This window comes from Neltuma alba, unplaced genomic scaffold, assembly GCF_004799145.2.
Source record: "Neltuma alba isolate B1F8T4 unplaced genomic scaffold, ASM479914v2 tig00011065_pilon, whole genome shotgun sequence".
In the NCBI taxonomy this organism is placed as follows: domain Eukaryota; kingdom Viridiplantae; phylum Streptophyta; class Magnoliopsida; order Fabales; family Fabaceae; genus Neltuma; species Neltuma alba.
The window spans coordinates 63,028-86,293 of record NW_021635808.1 but is presented as its reverse complement, the minus strand read 5'-3'; the positions used below and the strand labels follow the sequence as shown (position 1 = coordinate 86,293).

General features: G+C 32.3%; 4 protein-coding genes and 1 non-coding gene across 5 annotated transcripts; all 5 read left to right on the top strand.

The window, feature by feature from the left end:
- The first annotated feature begins 958 nt into the window (after window positions 1-958).
- Window positions 959-1,038, top strand: TRNAL-UAG (transfer RNA leucine (anticodon UAG)). Its single transcript has one exon. It is a non-coding gene; the product is annotated as a tRNA-Leu (tRNA).
- Window positions 1,039-2,228: 1,190 nt separating this feature from the next.
- Window positions 2,229-3,704, top strand: LOC114761015 (thiamine thiazole synthase 2, chloroplastic). Its single transcript, XM_028950327.1, has 2 exons — window positions 2,229-3,175; window positions 3,280-3,704. The coding sequence occupies exons 1-2, from the start codon at window positions 2,270-2,272 to the stop codon at window positions 3,445-3,447; spliced, it is 1,074 nt and encodes a 357-aa protein (XP_028806160.1). The 5' UTR covers window positions 2,229-2,269; the 3' UTR covers window positions 3,448-3,704.
- Window positions 3,705-11,063: 7,359 nt separating this feature from the next.
- LOC114760991 (uncharacterized) lies at window positions 11,064-12,209 on the top strand. The gene has a single exon (XM_028950305.1). The coding sequence runs from the start codon at window positions 11,064-11,066 to the stop codon at window positions 12,207-12,209; it is 1,146 nt and encodes a 381-aa protein (XP_028806138.1).
- A 611-nt stretch (window positions 12,210-12,820) lies between these two features.
- On the top strand, window positions 12,821-14,215 carry LOC114760990 (serine/threonine-protein phosphatase 7 long form homolog). Its single transcript, XM_028950304.1, has 4 exons — window positions 12,821-13,521; window positions 13,617-13,648; window positions 13,820-14,109; window positions 14,198-14,215. Exons 1-4 carry the CDS (start codon window positions 12,821-12,823, stop codon window positions 14,213-14,215), a joined length of 1,041 nt encoding a protein of 346 aa, XP_028806137.1.
- Window positions 14,216-16,502: 2,287 nt separating this feature from the next.
- Window positions 16,503-17,892, top strand: LOC114761016 (probable dolichyl-diphosphooligosaccharide--protein glycosyltransferase subunit 3B). Its single transcript, XM_028950328.1, has one exon. The coding sequence runs from the start codon at window positions 16,561-16,563 to the stop codon at window positions 17,593-17,595; it is 1,035 nt and encodes a 344-aa protein (XP_028806161.1). The 5' UTR covers window positions 16,503-16,560; the 3' UTR covers window positions 17,596-17,892.
- The last annotated feature ends 5,374 nt before the right edge of the window (window positions 17,893-23,266 follow it).

Genomic DNA, 23,266 nt, shown 5'->3' with positions numbered 1-23,266 from the left:
TGAAATCAGAATGTGAGGAAAACAAGGAAATCCAGGCTGCAATCCAATGAAAATGTTAATGATATATTGATACGTGGGGAGCAATGGATTGAAAATGAAGGCGGAGGCTCAGGAGGAGGAAGAAGAATGGTTATTTTAGAGAGCACATTCCATGCTCATCATCATAATGATGAACATGGAATGCTCATCGCAATTTAAATCATCCAGATTGATTTTAGATGGTTTAGATTAAATTTAAATTTTTTATATATTTTAATCAACTTTTTGTTTTAATAGATATAGAATTTAAAATAAATATAATATCATAACTAACATATCTTCAAAAAAATAAATTTATAATTGAAAAAATTATATATTAAAAATTTTAAATTTAAACCATTCATATTAGATTTTGAATAGTTTAGATTGTATTACAGTAATGAGTACTAAATGAAGACCCGTTATTTCATCTCTCTTGTGAAATCTAGTATTAATGTATTATCATAAAGATGAACTATTTATTAAATAAATTCCTAAAATTTTCATCAATCCTATAAACACTGTACTGCACAGACATTATCACGTTGCTTCTCAAAATGTGGGAAAATTTCTCTTAAATGAGTTCTCATGCTGCACTATATTTTGGTTTGAAAATTTTCAGTACTATAAATTTAGGTTAATAGATGGAATTCACCCAAAAAATTATAATATATATTATTAAATACATAAAAGAATGTGTTATACATCAATTATTACACTATACTCAGAAAACCTCTACATGTGATTTCTTAAGTTTTATTCTTATTTTCTCTGTTTTTTTTAAATAATAAGCATAGGGTTATTCAGGAATTACAGGTCAGTTTCAAAAGATACATGTAGGCAACGATATGATTGACCAATTAGATGACACATCTATTATATCGAGATTACCTCGGAAAATGCTGAGTTAACAAACATTCAATTCTCGACATCAGCTGAGGACAATTTGGCCGAGTGGTCTAAGGCGCCAGATTTAGGCTCTGGTCCGAAAGGGCGTGGGTTCAAATCCCACAGTTGTCACTCTTAGAATGATTCTAAATTTTTTTTTTTTTCATCAAATGCAGTGTAATCACTTCTTATTAACGTCTTTGGTAGGGCTCTGTTCTTGTCTTGAAAACCATATCCTCATCTTTCTTTTGTCTGCACGGTCTAGTGACAGACCCAAGCAAATCCCTAGCACACACCTTGCATGTTTAATTTTCAGATTGAATTTGATTCTTTGAAAGATTTATAAGACAAAAAAGGAGGTCTTCCACATGCATCGTAGCAGAGTAAGAATCCATGAAATGTTCATGCTGTAGCCTTCTAGCAATCCCAGGCACAGAGTGGAGACAAGTTTCTTCTGTTTTGCTCTCCTTTTTCAGTGACAATGGCACAAAGTATTAGTCGTCAATTAAGCAGGCTCTCACTATTAGAGTGTCAAACCGGTTGTATACATACATATATGTATCATTAAAAAAAAATATAGATCTTTTAATTTGCGGCCCGGTAAATCCCAAGTTGTTTCTTCAATTTCAACACACCCACAAAACCACGGAAAGCCTCTAACAAAAGCTTGAGAGGTTGATCAAATTGAGAAATCGATCACCATCAAGTAATTAAGAAATAAATTCCTCCCAACGTGGACCCATTTCCTCCATATTTCCCCCCCTAAAGAACAGTGAATCAAAATAATAGACCTTCATTATATTCTTGTTACAGTTTTGTGGATCTACCTAGCTAGGAGCTCCCAATTAGAAGTCTGATAGGAAGTTGGAGTTTTGGATCAGCATCAACGCATTGTTGAAAATGATCCCACTGTGTGTGGTGTGTAGTTACCTCGTTTAGCCAGGTGTGGTTTTATGCTAATAACTAACGATTCAAAAGATTATTAATTATTATCGACATAAATATCTCACCCCATGTTCCCATCCACCATATTCCCAACCTCATATTTTTCTTTGTATCTTGCTCTTTTTAGGCCAGTGTTCCCCACCACTACTCCCAGGAGATCTTGGCAGTTTCTGGGGAAAAAGCAGATGCTAACTCATTAAGTATCTGAAATAATGATACCAATTGTGACTTCAAATCAAATTCCTGAACCGTTCAAATTCTATCTTAGTGACTCAAAAAGCAAGATTTTTAGTTCAGATATTCCACTGAGCTCTGGTTATAAAACCCTCCCGTTACACTCTTCAATCTCACAACTGATCCCAAGCTCCCTCTTTTATATCACACGCAAATAAGCAGACTCTTTCTTCTTCTTCCTTTCATGGCAGCCATGGCCTCTGCAACCCTCACCTCCTTTCTCTCATCGAACCCTAAATCCTCCTTCACTTCCTCCTCCTTCCACGGCACACCCATTCAATCTTTTCGCTTCACACCTATCAAATCCACCACATCATCCTCCACCATCTCAATGTCCCTGACCTCACCGCCTTACGATCTTCAATCCTTCAAATTCCAACCCATCAAAGAATCCATCGTCTCTCGTGAAATGACCCGCCGGTACATGACCGACATGATCACCTACGCCGACACCGACGTCGTCATCATCGGTGCTGGCTCCGCCGGCCTCTCCTGCGCCTACGAGCTCAGCAAGAACCCATCTATCCGTGTCGCGATCCTCGAACAATCCGTCAGCCCCGGTGGCGGCGCGTGGCTCGGCGGGCAGCTCTTCTCCGCCATGGTGGTCCGCAAACCGGCCCATCTGTTCCTCGACGAGCTGGGCGTTGATTACGACGAGCAAGGGGACTACGTGGTGATAAAGCACGCGGCCGTGTTCACGTCGACCATCATGAGCAAGCTTCTAGCCCGGCCCAACGTGAAGCTGTTCAACGCAGTGGCGGCGGAGGATTTGATCGTGAAGGAAGACAGAGTGGCCGGGGTGGTGACGAACTGGGCGCTGGTGTCGATGAACCACGATACACAGTCGTGCATGGACCCGAACGTGATGGAGGCGAGGGTGGTGGTGAGCTCTTGTGGGCACGACGGGCCGTTCGGAGCCACCGGAGTGAAGAGGCTGAAGAGCATAGGGATGATCGATAGCGTTCCAGGGATGAAAGCCCTTGACATGAATGAAGCAGAAGATACGATTGTGAGGCTGACGAGAGAGGTTGTGCCCGGCATGATCGTTACTGGTATGGAAGTTGCAGAAATCGATGGAGCCCCAAGAATGGTAAGCTATCATCTTCATCCTTGCTTATATATCTATATAGAGAGAGAGAGACAATATTATCAAGGTGACAATGTTTGGATGATGAATGTTGAATGAATTTGCAGGGTCCAACATTTGGGGCGATGATGATATCGGGGCAGAAGGCGGCGCATCTGGCTTTGAAGGCGTTGGGGAAGAACAATGCAATCGATGGGACTTGTGGAACAGGCACTGAACAACCTGAGCTCATTTTTGCTTCGGCTCACGCTCAAGACGACATTGTTGATACTTAATATGTGTGTCTGTATAAATTTACACACACACATGAAGGTGGAAGACAGTGAAGAAGTGGTGATGATCAGCTTAACTATATGTTTTTGTGGTTCCTTTAAAACTCAATGTTCATTACCATGTAATATCATCAGCCTTATAATAGTTTGATAGAACTCCACCTATATGTTCTTATTTATTTCATATTTAGATTAAATATGTATTTCATGTAAAAAGTTAAATCTAAAATATTTCATACTGTTAAGTTATAGATTTTAAATGACTGAAGCAAGCACTAACCAATAATTCAATTTTTAATTATATCATGAGTTTTTGAAAGAATCCCAATAAGATCTGACTGAAATACCTAAACCCAAATTAAGACATACATTTTTAACAAATTCCTAATAAGGTTATGAGGCCTAATTTAGAATTTTTAAATGTTGTCAAATGACAAAAATGGCCCCCTTTAATTAAAAATAAAAATTAATTATTTTACCCCTCCCAAGTAATCTCTCATCTCTTATAATTATTTTGTAGGAGTAAAAAACACAAGTGATTTTATAGTGTTTAAATTTTGTATGTATGACTAAAAGCTTCAAAAATATTCTAATAAAATATTTTAAATTACAACATAAATAGCCTGAAAATAAATAATTTTTATTTTTGTTGATAAATATTTATTTTAAGATTTTTCAAATATTGTAATTACAAGAAATATTTAATACTATGTTCTCATAATTTCGTTAGTTTTATTTACTTAAGCGATTCCAACCCGAAAGGTTATTTATAATAACTTAGTATTAAATATTTTCTGTAATTAAGATATTTTAAAATTTTAAAATAAATATTTACCAACAGAAAATAAAAAATATTTATGTCAAGGCTATTTATGTTGTAATTTCATATATACAAATTATAAAGTCCCAAAAAATAATCATAAGAGATGAGGGACAACTTAGAAGGATAAAATAATCAAATTTTCTTAATTAATTGGGAGCATTCTAGTTATTTAACAATATTCAAAAATTACTAATGAGGCCTCATAGTCTAATTAGAAAATCATTAAAAGTGTAGGCTTTTATTTGGATTTAGGTATTTCAGCAGGATTTTATTGAGATTCTTCTTAAGTTTTTTTAACCGGGATCAATTCCTCTCTCATCATTTTCAATCAAATTACATAAAAGTAATTACATTTAAGCGGGAAAAAAAAATACCACAGCTAATCCCATCATATAGAATAATATAACAAGACATAGTACAACTTGCCTTTTAGAATTACAATACATGATGTTAGGGAAACATACATGGTTTTATTAATATAATAAAATAGTATCTCAAATAGGATTGTATCTAATAAAATATTTGTACCCATAAAAAAATTATATCACATGGAAAAATACATACAACTTTTTGTGGAAAAATTAGAAAAGTTTTCACCATTATACATTCATGGCATACACAAAAATACAACCGCAAGAAACAAAAGAAGTACATAAAAATATCCCCACATCTACAAACTCTAATTTGGAAATTGTCCAAACGGGTGTTTAATAATAGGTCTGTTTAGATTAACGATTGAAAAAACAGCTTATTATTAATTTGATTTTTGAAAAAATTAGATTGGATAAAAGATAAATTGAGTAATATGATTTATGTTGGGATCAGATTTTATAAAAGTTAGTTTGTAAAAGTAGAAGTTGTTTGAATTATGATTGAATAAGTAAGTTTAGTTTGTAAAATTACCAGAATGGGTATGACTCTTATTAAATAGTGAAAAATGATAAAAAATGAATTTACATAATATAATAAATTTAAATTATTTTAATAGGAAAAAGTGAAATTTAATGACTGAAATATATTTTAAAAAATTAGAAATATTATAATTTTTTTAAAATATAAAGTGAAACATAATTTTGAAAAATTAAATGAAACATACAAGATCAAAACCCCCCAAAAACGTCCCCATGAAACAGAAAATGAAGATGGAAAGGATTGGGGAACAATGTAAAGTGACGAAGCTAAAGCATCTTAGAGGCGAGAGAGAGCAATGTGGAATTGGATTCTCTCCACTACTCTTCACATCCTCTTCCCTTCCACCACCCTCCCTTTCTCTTCACAACCATTGGATCAAAACTCCAATGGTCCAGATTTAATATGTTATAACATTTTATAAAAATAAATATTATGATAAAAAATAGATAAATAAATTTAAACTGTTAAAATCTAATCTGAACAGTTCATAACTACATACTGTTATTATAAAGCAAATTTTTTTTAATTTTAGTTTAGTTTGTAAAATTACCAGAATGGGTATGACTCTGATTAAATAGTGAAAAATGATAAAAAATGAATTTACATAATATAATAAATTTAAATTATTTTAATAGGAAAAAGTGAAATTTAATGACTGAAATATATTTTAAAAAATTAGAAATATTATAATTTTTTTAAATATAAAGTGAAACATAATTTTGAAAAATTAAATGAAACATACAAGATCAAAACCCCCCAAAAACGTCCCCATGAAACAGAAAATGAAGATGGAAAGGATTGGGGAACAATGTAAAGTGACGAAGCTAAAGCATCTTAGAGGCGAGAGAGAGCAACGCGGAATTGGATTCTCTCCACTACTCTTCACATTCTCTTCCCTTCCACCACCCTCCCTTTCTCTTCACAACCATTGGATCAAAACTCCAATGGTTCAGATTTAATATGTTATAACATTTTATAAAAATAAATATTATGATAAAAAATAGATAAATAAATTTAAACTGTTAAAATCTAATCTGAACAGTTCATAACTACATACTGTTATTATAAAGCAAATTTTTTTTAATTTTTTTATTACAATTATAAACTATTCAGACCAGATTTTAACAGTTTAAATTTATTTATTTATTTTTTTAATAACATTATTTTTATAAGATGTTAAATCTGGACCATTGAAATTTTGATCCAATGGTTGTGAAGAGAAAAGAAGGGTAGTGGAGGAGAAGAGGATGGGAAGGTAGTGAAGAGAATCCAAATCCGAGCAATGCATGTTGGGGGGAAAAAGCAAATGAGGGTGAACAGTGATCAGACTTCAGCATCGAAGGAAGAGAGACGGTCCTACCAACCCCCATTTAGCGCAATTTGAAAAGCAACGAGTAAGATGAAAGAGTAATGAGCTTTTAGCCCATAAGTCAAATGGATTTAAAGCTTATTCAAACACGGCATAAATTGTTTAAATGTAATTAGTGTCTGTTTGGATTAGCAGTGATTTGTGTTTGGATTTTTTTTCTTATAAGTTATTTTAAGAATTGTGATTATGTTTAGTTTTCATTTATTAAAATTACTTATGAATGTATAATTACTAAAAAAGGCATGAAGTTAATATTTGAGAAGAGATTTTGGGAAGAGTGTGGGAGGGGTAGATTGGAGAAAATTTAGTTGCTGAAGATTGATTAGGATTTTTCAAACACATAAGCTACTTCTTGTTGCTTATCTTAAAAGTACGGTAGAAAGGTAAAATCATGATTTATCGGGATTTTATAAAAATTACCCAAACAAGACAAACATGTTTCATAATGCTCTTTTGTGCAATAAGCTGCTTATAAGTAATTTGGACTGTGAATCCAAATAGACTGAATAAGTGAAAGCACTTATAAAAAAAATACTTCTATGCAAGTTAAGACAAATTTTTTTTAAAATATTTACTACGTATATCATAAAATCACTTTTACTACTACAATTTAGTTTCGATCTAAACATGTCCTCATTATTACAAAGTCCGTGATCATTCTGAAATTAAATTTTATGAAGAAATTACATAAATATCTGTCTTAGTTATTGTCGTGATTTAAGTAATTTTATTTTTGAATTATATTGTATGTTATTTTATTTTTCAAATTTCAAATTAAAAGCAATTAGGTAATTTCATTATAAAATTAGGCCATTTTGAGATGGAACTGATATTTACATTCGAGCCACCCTCCGCCCAAATTTTTACCCAACGGAGTGTTTGGCCTTTCACATAAGTTCAGGCAAACTTATCTCATGAAATCACTTCTAAAAAGGCTTTTTTATCCAAACACGACAAACAGTAAAAGTATTTACTCAGATGCTATAAGATCAAAAATATTTACTCAGATACTACACTTGAAATCGTTCAGATAGTGAACGAGTTTAAATTTGTACAGAAGTTGTTCAGGCAAAAAACGACTTCAGTGGGACCCACATCCAAAATATGAAAGTTGTTCTTGGTCTGAACAACTTCAGTGGGACCCACATCACAAAATGGAAGTTGTTCTTGGTCTGAACAACTTCAGTGGGACCCACTATTTGTCTTACATTCCATGCGTTTTCAGCTTTCATATTTTGACCAGACACGATGGGGGTTTGCGTGCCTTGGTAGGAAAGAGATCACTGGAGTATAGCACAAGATCGCCTTTTTTTTTCTTGCTGCCATGGGGTCGACCTGTAACAAGGTAAACCCAATGGGAACCAAAAACAAACGGGAGGGTACCACATTGACATTGGGCAGAAGACGATCCAAAAAGCGAAGGCTCACCCAAACTATTTCTGCCTTTTGCGTGTAGCTTTCATATTTTGACCATACTATTTCTGCCTTTTCCAGAGCCACACGCAAAGTGTTTCTTCCTTCCCCAAATATTCCCATCAATATAGGTAGTCATTCAATGTCTCTCACGCGTGAATGCTTTGTTTTTGCATGTGAGTGTATAGTATGAATTCTATTTATATAAGCTATTCGCCATTCCCACTCATCAGAAGGCTTCTCTTCACTTCTCACATTCTTCTTTCTCTATGTGTAAGGCATTCCTGTGAAGTAGGTAAATACGTTTTATCTCAACTTCAATTCTTCATACAATTCATTTCTTCTTTCTCTATATATAAGGCATTTTGCGTGAAGAATTGAATTTTATCTGCAGGTCCTTCAGTTCTTCTTTCTCTTTCCACAATTTCACGTGAAGTTGGTGGTGTGTGTGGCCTTGCAAATATTGCATACGTTTTATCTCAACTTGAGGCTTAATTTTTCTTCTGATTAAGGTACATTCTCTTGATTAATTTTTTTTTTTAAAATTTTGATATGTATTTTGCTAAATGATGGATAAGAATTTTATATTTAGTCATTTTTACATGTTGAGTTTGTTTTAATTAAAAAAATGTAGACATATAATTAATTGTCATATAAAATAAATTACAGTTTACTTTTTTATAATCTGATTAAATATATATCTTTTTTTTTAGTAGATAGTGTTTGAGTAAATATGTAGTCAGATTAAATATGTATCTAGTTAGATAATATTTGGTTGTGAGCATGGTAATCAAACTTCTCCTATGCCAGTCAATACGTCATGAAAAATACTTGAATATTTAAAGAAAAATTGATGGAATAATATTCCCCACTCATAAAATTTTAATATATAATGGTAAAATTATTTTTGTTAAAATTACGTAAAATTTATATCAAAGCATGCGTAGAAGACAGTTAAATTATTTAACTATAAAAACCTTTAAAATATTGAAAATCCAAATCAGTGGTCCAAGTTATAATTTTTATTAAATTTATAATTATTTTATTATTTGATTATGCATAGTGACTTCATGTATGAATTTCATAAATTCGAGTTTACATACCTGTCACGAGTTTACTTAAACTCGTGAGTTTGACAACCCTGGTTGTGAGCTTAGTCTAGTCTTGTATCTAGCCAATGAAAGCTAGCACTAAATGGTGTCAAAATTTTCCTAATAAAAAGAGTACTGATAGTGGGGTTAATAATAATGAAAGAAAGGAGTTTTTTTTTTATTTTTTGGAAAAATTAGAGAGGAGGACCTAGAGAAAATAATATTTATTAAAGAGGATCTTAAAAATTATAATTATTTAGGCAGACCAAATAATAAACTATAAATTTAAAAAAATCACTCAATAGTAATAGCTAATTGTTTCGTCATATTAAGTAATTATAATTTTTAAATAACTAGTGTGAAATAGTTATTAACATTTATTTTTGTTTTCAATCATAAGGATGTTTTTTTGGGGTCACTTAAACGGTACCTAATATAAAATTACACAAGTACATTTATTATAAACTTATTATTATTTAATGTAAATTTACCTTTATGTGTTTACTAAAGTATATATCTCATCAAAAGCATTTATTCGCAATATAGAAATTAGAGGTTGAAAGGAATATAATTATTCTTTAATAATATAGATAAATTAAAATTGAACATTTGAAGTATGAAGTTGGGACCGGGAGAAAAACAAAGCAGAGGCAATTTTTTTGAATAAGAAATATTTTCAAATTAATTTATTTAATCAAATATTTATCTAATTTAGTCATTAAAAATATCCAATAATGGAACATAAGTTAGAAAAAATTTAGGAATGTAGTTGTGGGAGAATTTAATGTTTTTAAATATATTTAATCCTTCTAAATATTTATAGTTTTTAAGATCCTTTTTGATAATAAAACAGAAGTAATGATTTTAGCTAATTTTTTAATAATATTTAATTATAATATTTTTTTGGGATAATTAATCTCCAGGTCCTTATAGTTTCATTTGATTTTTAATTAGGTCCTTATAAAAATTTTTCTTTTTATTAGATCCTTTTACTTTCGTGTGTTTTTAATTAAGTCCTTCTATTTTTTTTCTTTTTATCAGGTCCTTATAGTTTCACTTATTTTTTAATTAGGTGCTTTGTAGTTTTTGAAAAATTATTTATTAACTTTATTCTTTAAAAATAATTTCATTTTTAAATTAATAATTATATAATTGGACAAAATAATTAATATAATCATTTAGTAATTAATAAATAATCAGAATAATAATTATGCTTAAATATAAATTATTTATAATCATATTTTAATTTTAGATAAATTTATTATTATAATTTGAATTTTATAATTATAAAAATTTGAATTGAAAACAAATAATATATTTGTTTAACTAAAAATTTAAAATAATATTAACATAAGATTGTTACAATAATTTATTATTTGTAAAATGTTATTATTTGTAAAATAAAGAATAGAAACTAGAAGGACCTAATTAAAAACAAAGTAAAACAATAAGGACCTGATAAAAAGAAAAAAAATTATAAGGACTTGATTAAAAATATATGAAAGTATAAGGATCTGATAAAAAGAAAAAAAATTATAGGGACCTGATTAAAAACCAGTTGAAACTATAAGGACTTATATATTAATTATCCCTATTTTTTTTGAATAAAATGGAATGAATAGAAAATTATTTATTTAATATATTAGAAATATGTACTTTATATTATTAATTTTATATTGATATATTAGAATTTATAATAAAATTTTAATATGTAACGTTTATTTTTAATTGAAATTAATTTTTAAGTTATTCTAAATATTTTTTATGATTGATGTTCCACAGTCGTTGTTGATTAAAAGATATTACAAGTTACTATCTTACTTAAAAATGTAAATAAGTTTCTTAATAAATAGCCTAATTTTTGTAACTATAAATAAATGATTATTCTACTACTTTATTTTAAAAATATATACATAATTGAATTAAAAAATAATGATATTATGGAGTTAATTTAGTTTTACAATTCATTTTTGTTTAATTAATAATTATACTGTATTATTTAGGAAGCAGAATGGATCATAGAAAAGAGTTTGTGTGTATATTTGCAAATGGACGAATTTTTAATGGCCCGGTCGGTGCAACATTTGAGTGTGATAGAGCGAAAGTAGTGAAAGTTGATCCAAATATTACATTGGATAGATTGAAGGAAGTTATTGGACGAAAACTACGACTTCCTCCCAATGAAATTGTGACAAATCTAGTGTACAAATATCCTACGTGCATAAATCCACCACAATACCAAGCATGCAATCTAGAAGATGATTCGGATGTACAACAAATGTGGCAAGTGAATCGTCGATTCTCAACTCAGTTAACATGTGCAGAGTTGTATGCCAATATAGGTGACTTGGAAGATGTTGGTCATATTGAATCACAACTAATGGACAAAAATGCTGGAAATACTCTTCCATCAAGTAGCAATCAGCTAAACATTATAGAAGAAGAATCCATGTTTAGCGATCAGATGGAAAATCTTCACCCATTTGAACTTCCCCAAGATGGTATCAACAATGGGCCATCTTGCTCTGTTCCTCAAATGGAAGATACTATGGATGAATTTGAGGACGAAGATCAATATGATTCTTATTTAAATATTGGTGATGGGAATGATCATGATGACAATGATGAGCATGACGAGATCAACCAGGATAATGAGCTAGCATCTGCTTTCTTCTCGCATATTAATGTTGAGTCAGCTATGGCTCCTGAGTTCAGTGAATTAGAAGAAATTCCACCTTTCAGTCAAAATGAAGAGTTACATATCGGAAAGATGTTTAGCAATGTTCGTGTTTTGAGACGTGCGGTCAAGTTATACTCTGTTCGAGTTCATCACACATTCAAGGTCTATTATTCATGTAACAAGTATGAAGAATATCGATGCATTAACTATGGTGAAAGCTGCAATTGGAGAGTAAGAGCTTGTAAGAAGGAAAACAGAAACTTTTGGCAAATTACAAAATATGGGGGGCCCCACACATGCTTAAGCACATCACTAACTCAAGACCATCCAAAGTTAGATGCTGATGTTATATCATCTTGTATCATAGCAATGGTAACTGATAAGCCAGATGTGAAAGTATCTCAAATTATAGAGAGGATGCAATCCATGTTTGGTTATATAGTGTCATATAAGAAGGCTTGGAATGCAATATGTTGATCCTGTTTTTAGGTTAGAAACCATGCAAATGGCTTACAGTAACAACTTTCATCCAATAGGAGATGAGACTTACTGGCCGCAAATTGATTGCCCTACTCTAATACCTGATCCATCAATGATTAGAGATAAAGGTCGTTCTCGTTCAAGTCGCATACGTAATGAGATGGATTGGACTACATCCAACCCACCCAACAAATGTGGATTATGTAGACAAATTGGTCATAATCGCTCTACTTGTCCTCAAAGAGTGGCATCCAGACAATAAATTATGTATTTTGCTTATGTAAAAAGAAAATTATACATATGAAGATGAAATGTAAATGGTTTTTGTAATTTTTTTATATTATGTGAATATTTATTTGTTATGTTGTGTTTAGATATTTGAAAATGGCACAATATCCAGAAGAAGTCATTAACCCTGGTCCAGAGGATAACTCACTTCTGTACTTACAAACTCAACATATTTTGCAACAAGTTTGGAATGAAAATGTAAGTAATCTCTCTTAACTACTACTTATTAATTCTATGCTTTAATACTAACTTTTTTTTAAAAATTTTGTCTATAGGTTTCTCGAATCCTACACACTAGATGAGTCATGCATGCTAATCGAATGATTGAGCCACCCAATCAGATACTTGAATATCTTAGATTAGCTGGATTTTATGGTGTTGCGAGGGTAGGGCAATTTGATTACGACCAAAGTTTGGTCTCAGCCCTTGTTGAGAGGTGGCGTCTTGAGACTCACACATTTCATACTACACGTGGAGAGTGCACGATAACATTAGAGGATGTTGCTATACAATTAGGCCTTCCTTGTGTAGGAATGCCTGTCATTGGGAAAACTGACTTTAATTGGCAAGATGTTTGTGAATGGCTTCTAGGAGTTAGACCACCTGCAGATAGAATACTTGGACAACGACTACTTATAAATTGGTTGGAAGAGCACTTTAATCACTTACTTGATGATGCAGACGATGTACAAGTTCAACAATTCACTCGTGCATATATTCTCAGGTTGATTGGAGGATATCTCATGCTAGATAGATCGTGTACTATGGTGTATTTGATGTACCTTCCACTACTTTATAATATGGAAGAAGTTGGAAATTTTAGTTGGGGTTCAGCAGTTTTAGCTCACCTGTATAGAGAATTATGTAATGCTACTAATCCAACTGAAGATGGGATTGGAGGATGCTTATCATTATTACATTTATGGGCATGGGATCGTTTTCCTACGCTAGCACCACAACAACCTGTATCTCCAGATCCACAGTCTAATATCTACCCTCTCTTACCTCCTTTGGGTTTCAGGTATGCCAAAATCACACAACAAATATTTCATATGTACTTATTATTGAAATTTTACAAATTTTAACACTACTTTTTTGGGTTGTTGATAATGCTAGATGGAAAAATGTAGGACAAAATCCTCGTCCAAGTGTCATATCCTTACGCCAATATAGGAGTCTTCTTGATAGAATGACCGATGATGACATAATTTGGTAGCCATATGAATCTTCTGAAGTGCGCCAATTGATTCCAGAATATTGCTTGGCAACACCTGAAATTTGGCTTGCTTCAGTTCCTCTAATATGTTTTCATATTATAGAATGGCATCACCCTGATCGTGTACTAAGGCAATTCGGTCGTCAACAACCTATTCCTGTCATGCCTGTTCATTTAGGAAATTACCATACAATACAACTACGTGGCAGAATAAGCACAAATTGGACTGAAGAATACTCAAACTTCATTGAAGCATGGAATAGATGGCCACATGCTGTTGTTGATGCTCCTCTGGCACTTGGTGAACTTGATCAAACATCTGAGTACATGCAATGGTATTGGAGACATACAAGACGATGGATCCAACGTGTTAGTGGTGATACTGGCTATGTGGTAAGGTTTTTTTTAGTTTTTTCTGATCAATATCATCATTTTCTTTTATACGAAAATTTTTTCAAACCTAATGTTTTATTTATTTCAGGCTGACATAGCAGAATAGTTATATAGGCTAATAATTAATTCTCGTTCAACATGCTCTGATTGCATTGATTATCGACAAAGAGTTGCTCGAGACCAGCGTAACATCTTACTTGCAGTTAGAGAACAACGGTTTAATATGAATTCTCAACCAGCTCCACCACCAGTTGAGCTACCCCGTCCACAAATTCCTCGAGATAGACCAAGCAAACGGCGAGGCGGTTACTTGTCTACTCAGCCACCAATTGTAAATGAAAATTTAAGTGAACAAGAGCGTCAAAATTTTAGTCATTTTGATAACATATCAGTCTCATCAAGCCCTATCACCTCTTCCAATCCAACTCATTTTTACCCTCATCACATGCCATCATCATCAACATTATCCCATTCTGACTCACCCAATCCTCCTCAATTTCAGTCATTCATGTCCTTATTTGATAATCCTGCATTATTTATCGATCAATATAACACTTCTTCTTTTGAGCAAGGTGGTCCATCAAATGAAGCATTTGTCACCCCTCGACAATCAATTTCTTTAGCCGAATCACCTTGGTTTGATTTAAATATGTCAACTACGCAGACAAATGAGACATTAGATTAAACTCAAGAAGTAAATATACAACAACGGCCACAGCGTGCGCGGAGGAGACCAAGATGTGGCACGGGGAGTCATTATTTGTGAGGTAAATTAATTCTTATTTTTGTTCATGTCAATTTAATTGTTATTTGTTATTAATTTTATAACATTTAATCATTACTTATTTTCTTTAATCACTTTTTAATTAATATAATATTAATTATTACTATTATCATTATATAATTATTAACTCATTATTCTAATGATATGACCATTATTAACATCCCTGTAGGAATATTTATGTGGTGAGAGATTGTGAAGAAGTTGTTTAGATGCTGGTGAAATTTAAAAGTTGTTCACACCAAGATGAATTTCAGCTAGACGGAAGACAAGGTTTATGGGAGGAATTGCTCTTACTGAGATGAATTTTAAACTTTGTTCAAGTCAAGATGAAGTTCAGCTGCATGGGAACCAATGTTTATTGAAGAAATTGCTCTTATTAAGATGAACTTTTAAAGTTGTTTAAACTAAGAACAACTTTGAGTGTAGTATTTGGAAAAATAATTCCCACTATGTAGTATTTGAAGAATTTTTTTCCCTATTTGCAGCATTTTGCTAAAAATTCCCTAAGTAACACAAAGCTGGGTTTGATTGCAAAACCCAAAACATGCAAAACAAAAGCCCTTTCACTCCGTTAAGTGAGGAGAAGGCTTATGATGAGTGGGAATATATTATTAGCTTTCGACTAGAAATTAAGGATCAAATAAAATGTGAATCTGACAGATTTTTTTCTAAAAATTCTTGGAGGAGATTATCATATTTCTACAATTCAATTAGATGTGAAATCTAGAAATTTCCTCAATATACTATTTATTTTTAATAAATCTATATTAATATATCTAATTAATATTAATTAAATAGAATTAATTAAATATAAATAATATTAAATAAAAAATAATAATATTCTATTTAGAATTTTAGAATTTTAGTTATAATTTTGGAATAATTAAATAAAAAGAATGTCGAATGCCTTATATAAGTAGAATTCATACTATACACTCACATGCAAAAACAAAGTATTCATGCATGAGAGACAACGAATGACTACTCTATATTGATGGGAATATTTGGGGAAGGAATGAACACTTTGCGTGGGGCTGGAAAAGGCAGAAATAGTCTGGTCAAAATACGAAAGCTGAAAACGCATGGAGTGTAAGACAAATAGTGGGTCCCACTGAAGTTGTTCAGATCAAGAACAACTTCCATTTTGTGATGTGGGTCCCACTGAAGTTGTTCAGACCAAGAACAACTTTTATATTTTGGATGTGGGTTCCACTGAAGTCGTTTTTGGCCTGAACAACTTCTGTACAAATTTAAACTCATTCACTGTCTGAACGATTTCAAGTGTAGTATCTGAGTAAATATTTTTAATTTTATAGCATCTGAGTAAATACTTTTACTGTTTGTCGTGTCTGGATAAAAAAGCCCTTCTAAAAAGTTACTCGTATTTTAATAATTCTTAAAACACCGGCGAAAAAAAAAGAGAGAGTAATTCTTAAAACTGAACTCCAGAAAATTCATTATTCTCCGTCGTGGAAAAAGAGAATCGGCAGGGCTACACATAACAAGCTTACGTGGCAGAGATTGATTGGAATTTAGCGTACATGCTGAGGAGTGAATTTGTCAAAGTCTTTCTCCGTAGTCTTCACTTCACGTCTTCACCCCTCTAACCCTTCCTTTCCTCTCTTTCCCTCCGGCTCTCTGTGAAACCCCCGAAATCTCAGACAGCCATGACTACCATTACCAAATCGCCATTTCTCCTGCTAGTTATCGTTCTCTTGTCCCTTATTTCCCTCACTGTCTCCTCGGAATCCGATGATGACCGAGTCAGCGAGCTTCTCACGCTTCAATCCAGATCCCAATCTGGTCTAATCCACCTCAACGACCAATCCGTCTCCCGATACCTTACCTCAGTCAAAACCCCAAGACCCTATTGGATTGTTGTCTTCTTTGATGCCTCTCAGCTCCACGAGAAACCAGAGCTTCGCCTCAAGGAGCTTCGCAGTGAATTCGCACTTGTCGCTTCCTCCTACGTCGCCAACAACGATGACCCGTCGTCCCCATCTCACGGGAAATTGTTCTTCTGCGACATTGAATTCAAAGAATCGCAATCTAGTTTCGCTCTCTTCGGCGTCAATGCCTTGCCGCACATCCGCCTTATTGCGCCTCATCAAGGCCCCAAAGAGTCAGATCAGATGGACCAGGGAGATTTCTCCAGGCTCGCTGAGTCCATGGCTGAATTTCTGGAGTCGAAGACGAAGCTCGTTGTAGGTCCGATCCATCGGCCTCCGTTATTCTCGAGGGGCCAATTGATTTTGTTTGCACTCGGTTTTTTGATTACTTTACCTTTTATAATGAAAAGAATCCTGGCTGGTCAGACTATGCTCCATGACCGGAAGTTCTGGTTATTGGGTGCTGTGTTCGTTTACTTCTTCAGCGTTTCTGGTGCGATGCATAACATCATAAGGAAGATGCCGATGTTTTTGTTGGACCGTAATGATCCTTCGAAGCTCGTATTCTTTTATCAGGGGTCTGGAATGCAGCTTGGAGCAGAGGGTTTTGCTGTGGGATTCTTGTACACCATTGTGGGTTTGCTAATGGCTTTTATGTCACATGTTCTTGTGAAGGTGAAGAATGTTAATGTGCAAAGGGTGTTTATGATTTTTGCCCTGTTAGTTTCTTTCTGGGCTGTGAAGAAAGTTGTCTACTTGGATAACTGGAAGACAGGTTATGGCATCCACGGGTATTGGCCTTCAAGTTGGTAATCATAGTAGGGAGGTTTTAATTTCTTCTGTTTCCTTTGAAGTTGATTACAAACTTCAGCATGCTTAATTATAATTTGGTCAGAAGGCATATGTTACTTTTACTCTTTTGAGGAGCAAATTTTACCAGAAGTATTAGAAAATTCCACCTCTGCATATGTTCTGATTATAATCTGAATCCATTTGGTATGGATTTGTTTGTGATAGATAGCATTTTCATCTTATTTGATGTTTTAATTTGTTAAACTGATATAGCTGTAAGTTTAGGACGGTCATAATCTGAATCCATTTTCATTTCTACCCTCCATCGTAGTATGAAATCTAGATAACTAATTTGTAAATATTAAAAAAATTAGTTGAATTAGTTATTTGTAACAAATGTGAGTTGTTTTCTCTGGAATACTTTTTCTAATCATGTCATGTGCGTTGTAACTATGGCTTGACGGGAACTCTTACTGTGTGCAATGAATAGGAATAGGATGGACAAAAAATTATAAATTTGGAAGACAAAATGTATTGAGATTTTATCAAATGAACTTTTTGTCTAGTTCTTATATCTAATACTAGAGGTAGTGTTAATCTTTAGGAATTTAAGGTATCTCTACAAATTAAACTGAAAGCTACATGGACTTTAGTTGATAGACAGGCTTTGCATAAAATTAGGCTTGCTATTTATTTTGGCAATGAGCTTCTCTCAGCCACTGGGAAGAAAGAAACTGGGAGTTTACTGGTTCTACTGATGATCAACGCGGGGATAGAATGTGGTTTTAACTTTCATCATTTTCTGAAGTTTTTATATAAACTGAGAGGGCAGGCCTTTCAATCTATGTGTGACTTAATGCATCAACACCAAAGTGGCTGGAACAAATGAAGTTTATAACTGGGTAGACCCAAAATTTTAAGAACAAATGTGTTGAAACTTCGAGATTATAAGACTGAGAAGCTCTGAGAAACAAAACTACCAAAAAACTTTTAGGCAGGGAAATCCCAATGAAATTTAGCAGAGAAATAAATAGGCTAACTGTAAATGAAGATTAAGTAAATGCAAAGTCGCCTTTTACAGCAGCTTTTGAGGAACATGTTGTATCAAGATTTCCACTAGCTTAGCTGATGGCAATTACAGGAGAAAAAACCATGTGACTTTTCGTTTGACTTGATTCAATTCAATCCTGAAAGTCTGGAGCTAAGAGCAGGCTTAAAGGCTAAGGCCTCTCGCTTTCCGTGTGCTGAATACTGAATGGGAATGGGATTTGTTTACCTGTAAGTGTTTAGCTTCTGTGTGTGTGATGGAGCAAATAAAGAATATAGTATAAAAAAGTCCAAATATTAAGCCTGTCAATTTAGTCACTCACACATCTTCAAACTAGTTAAATACGACATGTATATGATTTCATGAAGCTCAGAGAGAATTCAGAAATTACTAAATCATGAATTTACTTCCTTATTTTTTTAATTCCTTGAAGTTCGATTATTTTATGGCCTTTCTCCTGCAAGTTTAATGCTGATATGATGTTGAATTACTCTATTGATGAGCATATGTCATTAGCTCCTGACCAATAGTACACTGTGAAGCTTTTGAGCAGCATACTCGTCACTTTACCAGTATGCCACTATCACCTCCTTGTGTTTCATAGAGGCATTCTTTTGCTTCTGGAAGAATAGTCGTCCAAACAAAAATATGTTACATTACTTCTATGCGTTGGAAGATCCCAACCAATGCCTGAAATATGCATTTGAATGGCACTTCACTCACTCACATATTCAGAATAGTTAAATACGACATGCATATGATTTCATGAAGCTCATTACTAAATCATCAATCTTTCTAGATTATTTTATGGCCTTTCTCCTGCAAGTTTAATGCTAATATTATATTGAATTAATCTATTGAGGAGTAGACGTCATTAGCCCGTGAACAATAATACGCTGTGAAGCTGTTGGGCAGCATACTCGCCACTTTACCAGTATGCCACTATCACCTCCTTGCGTTTCAAAGTGGCATTCTTTTGCTTCTGGGAGAATAGTAGTCCAGACAAAATCATGTTACATTGCTTTTATGCGTTGAAGGACCCCAACCAATGCCAGAAATATGCATTTGAATGGCACACTCTTCAGTCTCTTTATCCTTAAATTACTAAAACGTATCACTCGGTTCAGCTCCAGATTGATGCAGAATGAATCTTGTACAAATTTTTCCTAGCCCTCCAAGCACTAAGCAACTTTTATTCGCAAGGCCGCAAACCCAGGAATTGCAGGCAGGCTGTGTTACAAATTAGGCCAGAGATAATCCCTTTGCTCCTAATTAATAAGTATAAATCAAAATTTTGGAGCGTATGGTATTCTTATATGTAAGACAATTTATAAACGTTTTGGAGTAATTAAAATATTCTCTTAATTAAAATGCTAAAGACTTGGCACACCACGGTGCTTCGTTGAGGGCCTTTAAGTTTTTATGAGCTTAGGCTTCAATGGGCCCGCTTGCTTTTAGTAATGAACACGAGTAATGTGCACAGTACGAATGGATGATATGATATGCAATAGATACGGGTGGTGGAGTTTAATATAAGAGTTATTTAATTAATTTAAATAAATTAAGAAGATTCAAGAGATTATTTAATTCCAACAAGTGACATGATCTTTTAAAATATTTATATGTCAATTTATAAATTGAATACATTAGTTTGGAAAAAATGATAAATATAAAAAATAAAATGAGTTAAGTTGCATTTAGAATCATAACTAATTCTCTAATTAATTCTTCGGACTGGAGGAATAGAAATGGATTACATCTAAATTACCCCAAACTTTACCATGTTTATTTATTAGGAACTCAATGTCCCTTGGATCACGATGCGAGTTTATATATTGAGTTAAAAAAAAAAAAAACACAGCAAAAGATGAACCCATTTGGACATCAGGTGTTCATTAAAAAAAAAAAGAAGAAGAAGAAGAAAAAGGAGAAGAAAGCATGATTTTTTTTTTTCTAAATACATGTATTTTCCTATTGGATGCAATCTTATTTGAAATACTGTTAGACACTAAATATGGTCACCTCCTCTTCTTCTTGAGGATTCAAATTTTGATTGGTCATATCACATGATTTATGAAATGAAACTGTAGGCACAATACGTTTGTTTTGGTTCTTATATCTTGGGTCAACCGATCAGCTTTGACTTTTTTGTTTTCTAATTCACACACAAAAGAAGCTATTTCATCCTCAACCGCTCTTTTTAATGTTAAGTAGCATAAATTCGACCCTCATCCAAACATGATCACATCAAATCACACTAATTATACTACTGTCATAAATTATCTTAGTTTCCTTCTCTACGTTGTGAAAATATTTATGTTATATATATATAAATAAATAAAAATGGCTCTGTTTCATTGTAAGAAACAACTGGAACAAAAACGTGCCTCCAACCAATTTTATGAGAAATGCCAACAAAGCAAAGGAATATAAATTCAATGAAGAGGCATCTGATTATGATTGCTGCAAATCAATTTTTTTTTTTTTTAATCAGAAGAACAAGAAGATTCATGCTGACAATTGCACTTCAATGTCAACAAATATTATATCTTAATAATTATTTGGCTTCACAAACTTAATTTAAAATTTATAATCATAATCAATGAATGATCTTTGCTCTGCTTTCAATGGCCTCATCTGAATTAATTCTGTGGCTCTTGGCCATTCCTTTTGGATTTTTTTTAGTTATCCCTCGTACTCTATTATTAAATAATGGTAACAAACTTCAAGCTTGCACCAGCTAAGCTCGGTTTTAAAATATTTAGGACTTTAACATACAGTTCCTTGTTCACTTAGGAAAAAAATAAAAAAGACACAAGTGTGTGAAGCTTGTAATTAATTAAAGTTCTGATAATAAAGAACTAAGGATCTATATTTGTGATCAGAATTTATGAGCGGCAGAAGCATTGAAGAGACTTACCAGAGAAGTGAATATCTATCTGCGGCTTAGAATTTATGGGTTAGCAGCATAAAGGTGGTCACTTTTCCCTGTCCAAAAATTATATCGGTTATATTTCAAAAAAAAAATCATACATATTAAAAAAGATTAAAAAAGTTTGAATAACTCATTAATTGCAGCAGCAAAAGTCACATATCCTTAAAATTATGGGGAAAAAAAGGTAATGTAACAATAGCAAGAGTAACATAACATACCTTCTAGATTAATAATTTTTTCCCTATGTTTACATAAGGAAAACATGATTAATGCGTGAAACAACAACTAAACATTACTTATATTTTAAATTAGCATCCGTTTTTGAAACATGACTCATATTATGGATTAAAAAAGTTTATAACTCCATATAAATTCGTTTATTGCATAGAGTTTGAGGAATAAATTTTATTTCTAATATATTGAATAATATTCTAAAATATTTTTGTGCTTTTTTAAGCGTGGGGGAGATAGTGGCAACCTAGACAAGGAAACAGTGATAGCATCCAAGGATGACATTAATGTAGGGTTGATGCTGAAACAAATAACCATGAATATGAATCCAATCAAATATTGTTGTTGAATTGTCTGAACGGCAAAAAATAAATATAATGCTTTGCCCTTCCTAAAAAGTCTATATTCTTTTATAACTGAATATAAATACGAGTATAATTTTTCTCTGAAATTTTTGTTCAATGAAATCAATCATCAAAGAACATATTTAACTAATGAATGTGTTTTTTTTTTGGTTGTATTTATGAGGTTATAATAATTTTTTTAAAATATTTTTCTCTCAAGGTTTTTTTTAAAAAACTATAAGTACTAGTTTTGTTATTTAAAAATATTTCATCCTATTAACATTAATATTTATACAGGGAAAGAATTCATAATAGGATACACTATGTACAAGCTATGAAGAATATAAATTTATTTTTTTGAATTCTGTTAAAAAATTACTAAATTATTTTCATCATCGTGTTAACAAGCTATGAAGTTGTGAATGTATATGTCACAAAAATAAAATAAAACATTATTTTTTTACTATTCCAAAATATATTTGACGTGACTTAGGCAACATACAAAATATTAATTTGAGTTACCTCTTACATACTATCTCCAGTTCTTAATATAAGAACTAGTTTGACTTTCAATTTAGTCCTAAATATAAAATTTCAATTTACTTTGTCTCTTATATTTATTTATTTTTTTAAAGTAGTCATTGTAATAGTACACATGTTAAAAATTTCATCATATGGTATATTTAACTAATACACATGATTAACAAGGATATTTTAGGGGAGACAATACTTGTTTATCACAAAACAACTAACTTAATTAATTTTTTTAATCTACTCAAATTAATTAACTAGGTCTTATATTAAAGACCGGAGGTAGTATTTTATAACATAGTAATATATTTTGTTTAAAGTATTAATTTTTTCTCCTAATGTTCTTAACTGATTAACCAAATTTCTATTACTACTATAGTTTGGTAAAGATAATTTTATTATTTTATAAAAAATAATTAATTTAATTAATTTTTTTAATTTAAATAGAAATTGAAACTTAGCGAAAACGGGAACAGAGAACAATATTAAAAGATAACATAAAGCTGTTGAGAATTATTAAACTCCGAACACAACCCAAAATACAGCCTATGTGTCTCTGAATTTATTGACTCTGTCCGCTATTCCAGAGGTCTGCACCATTTC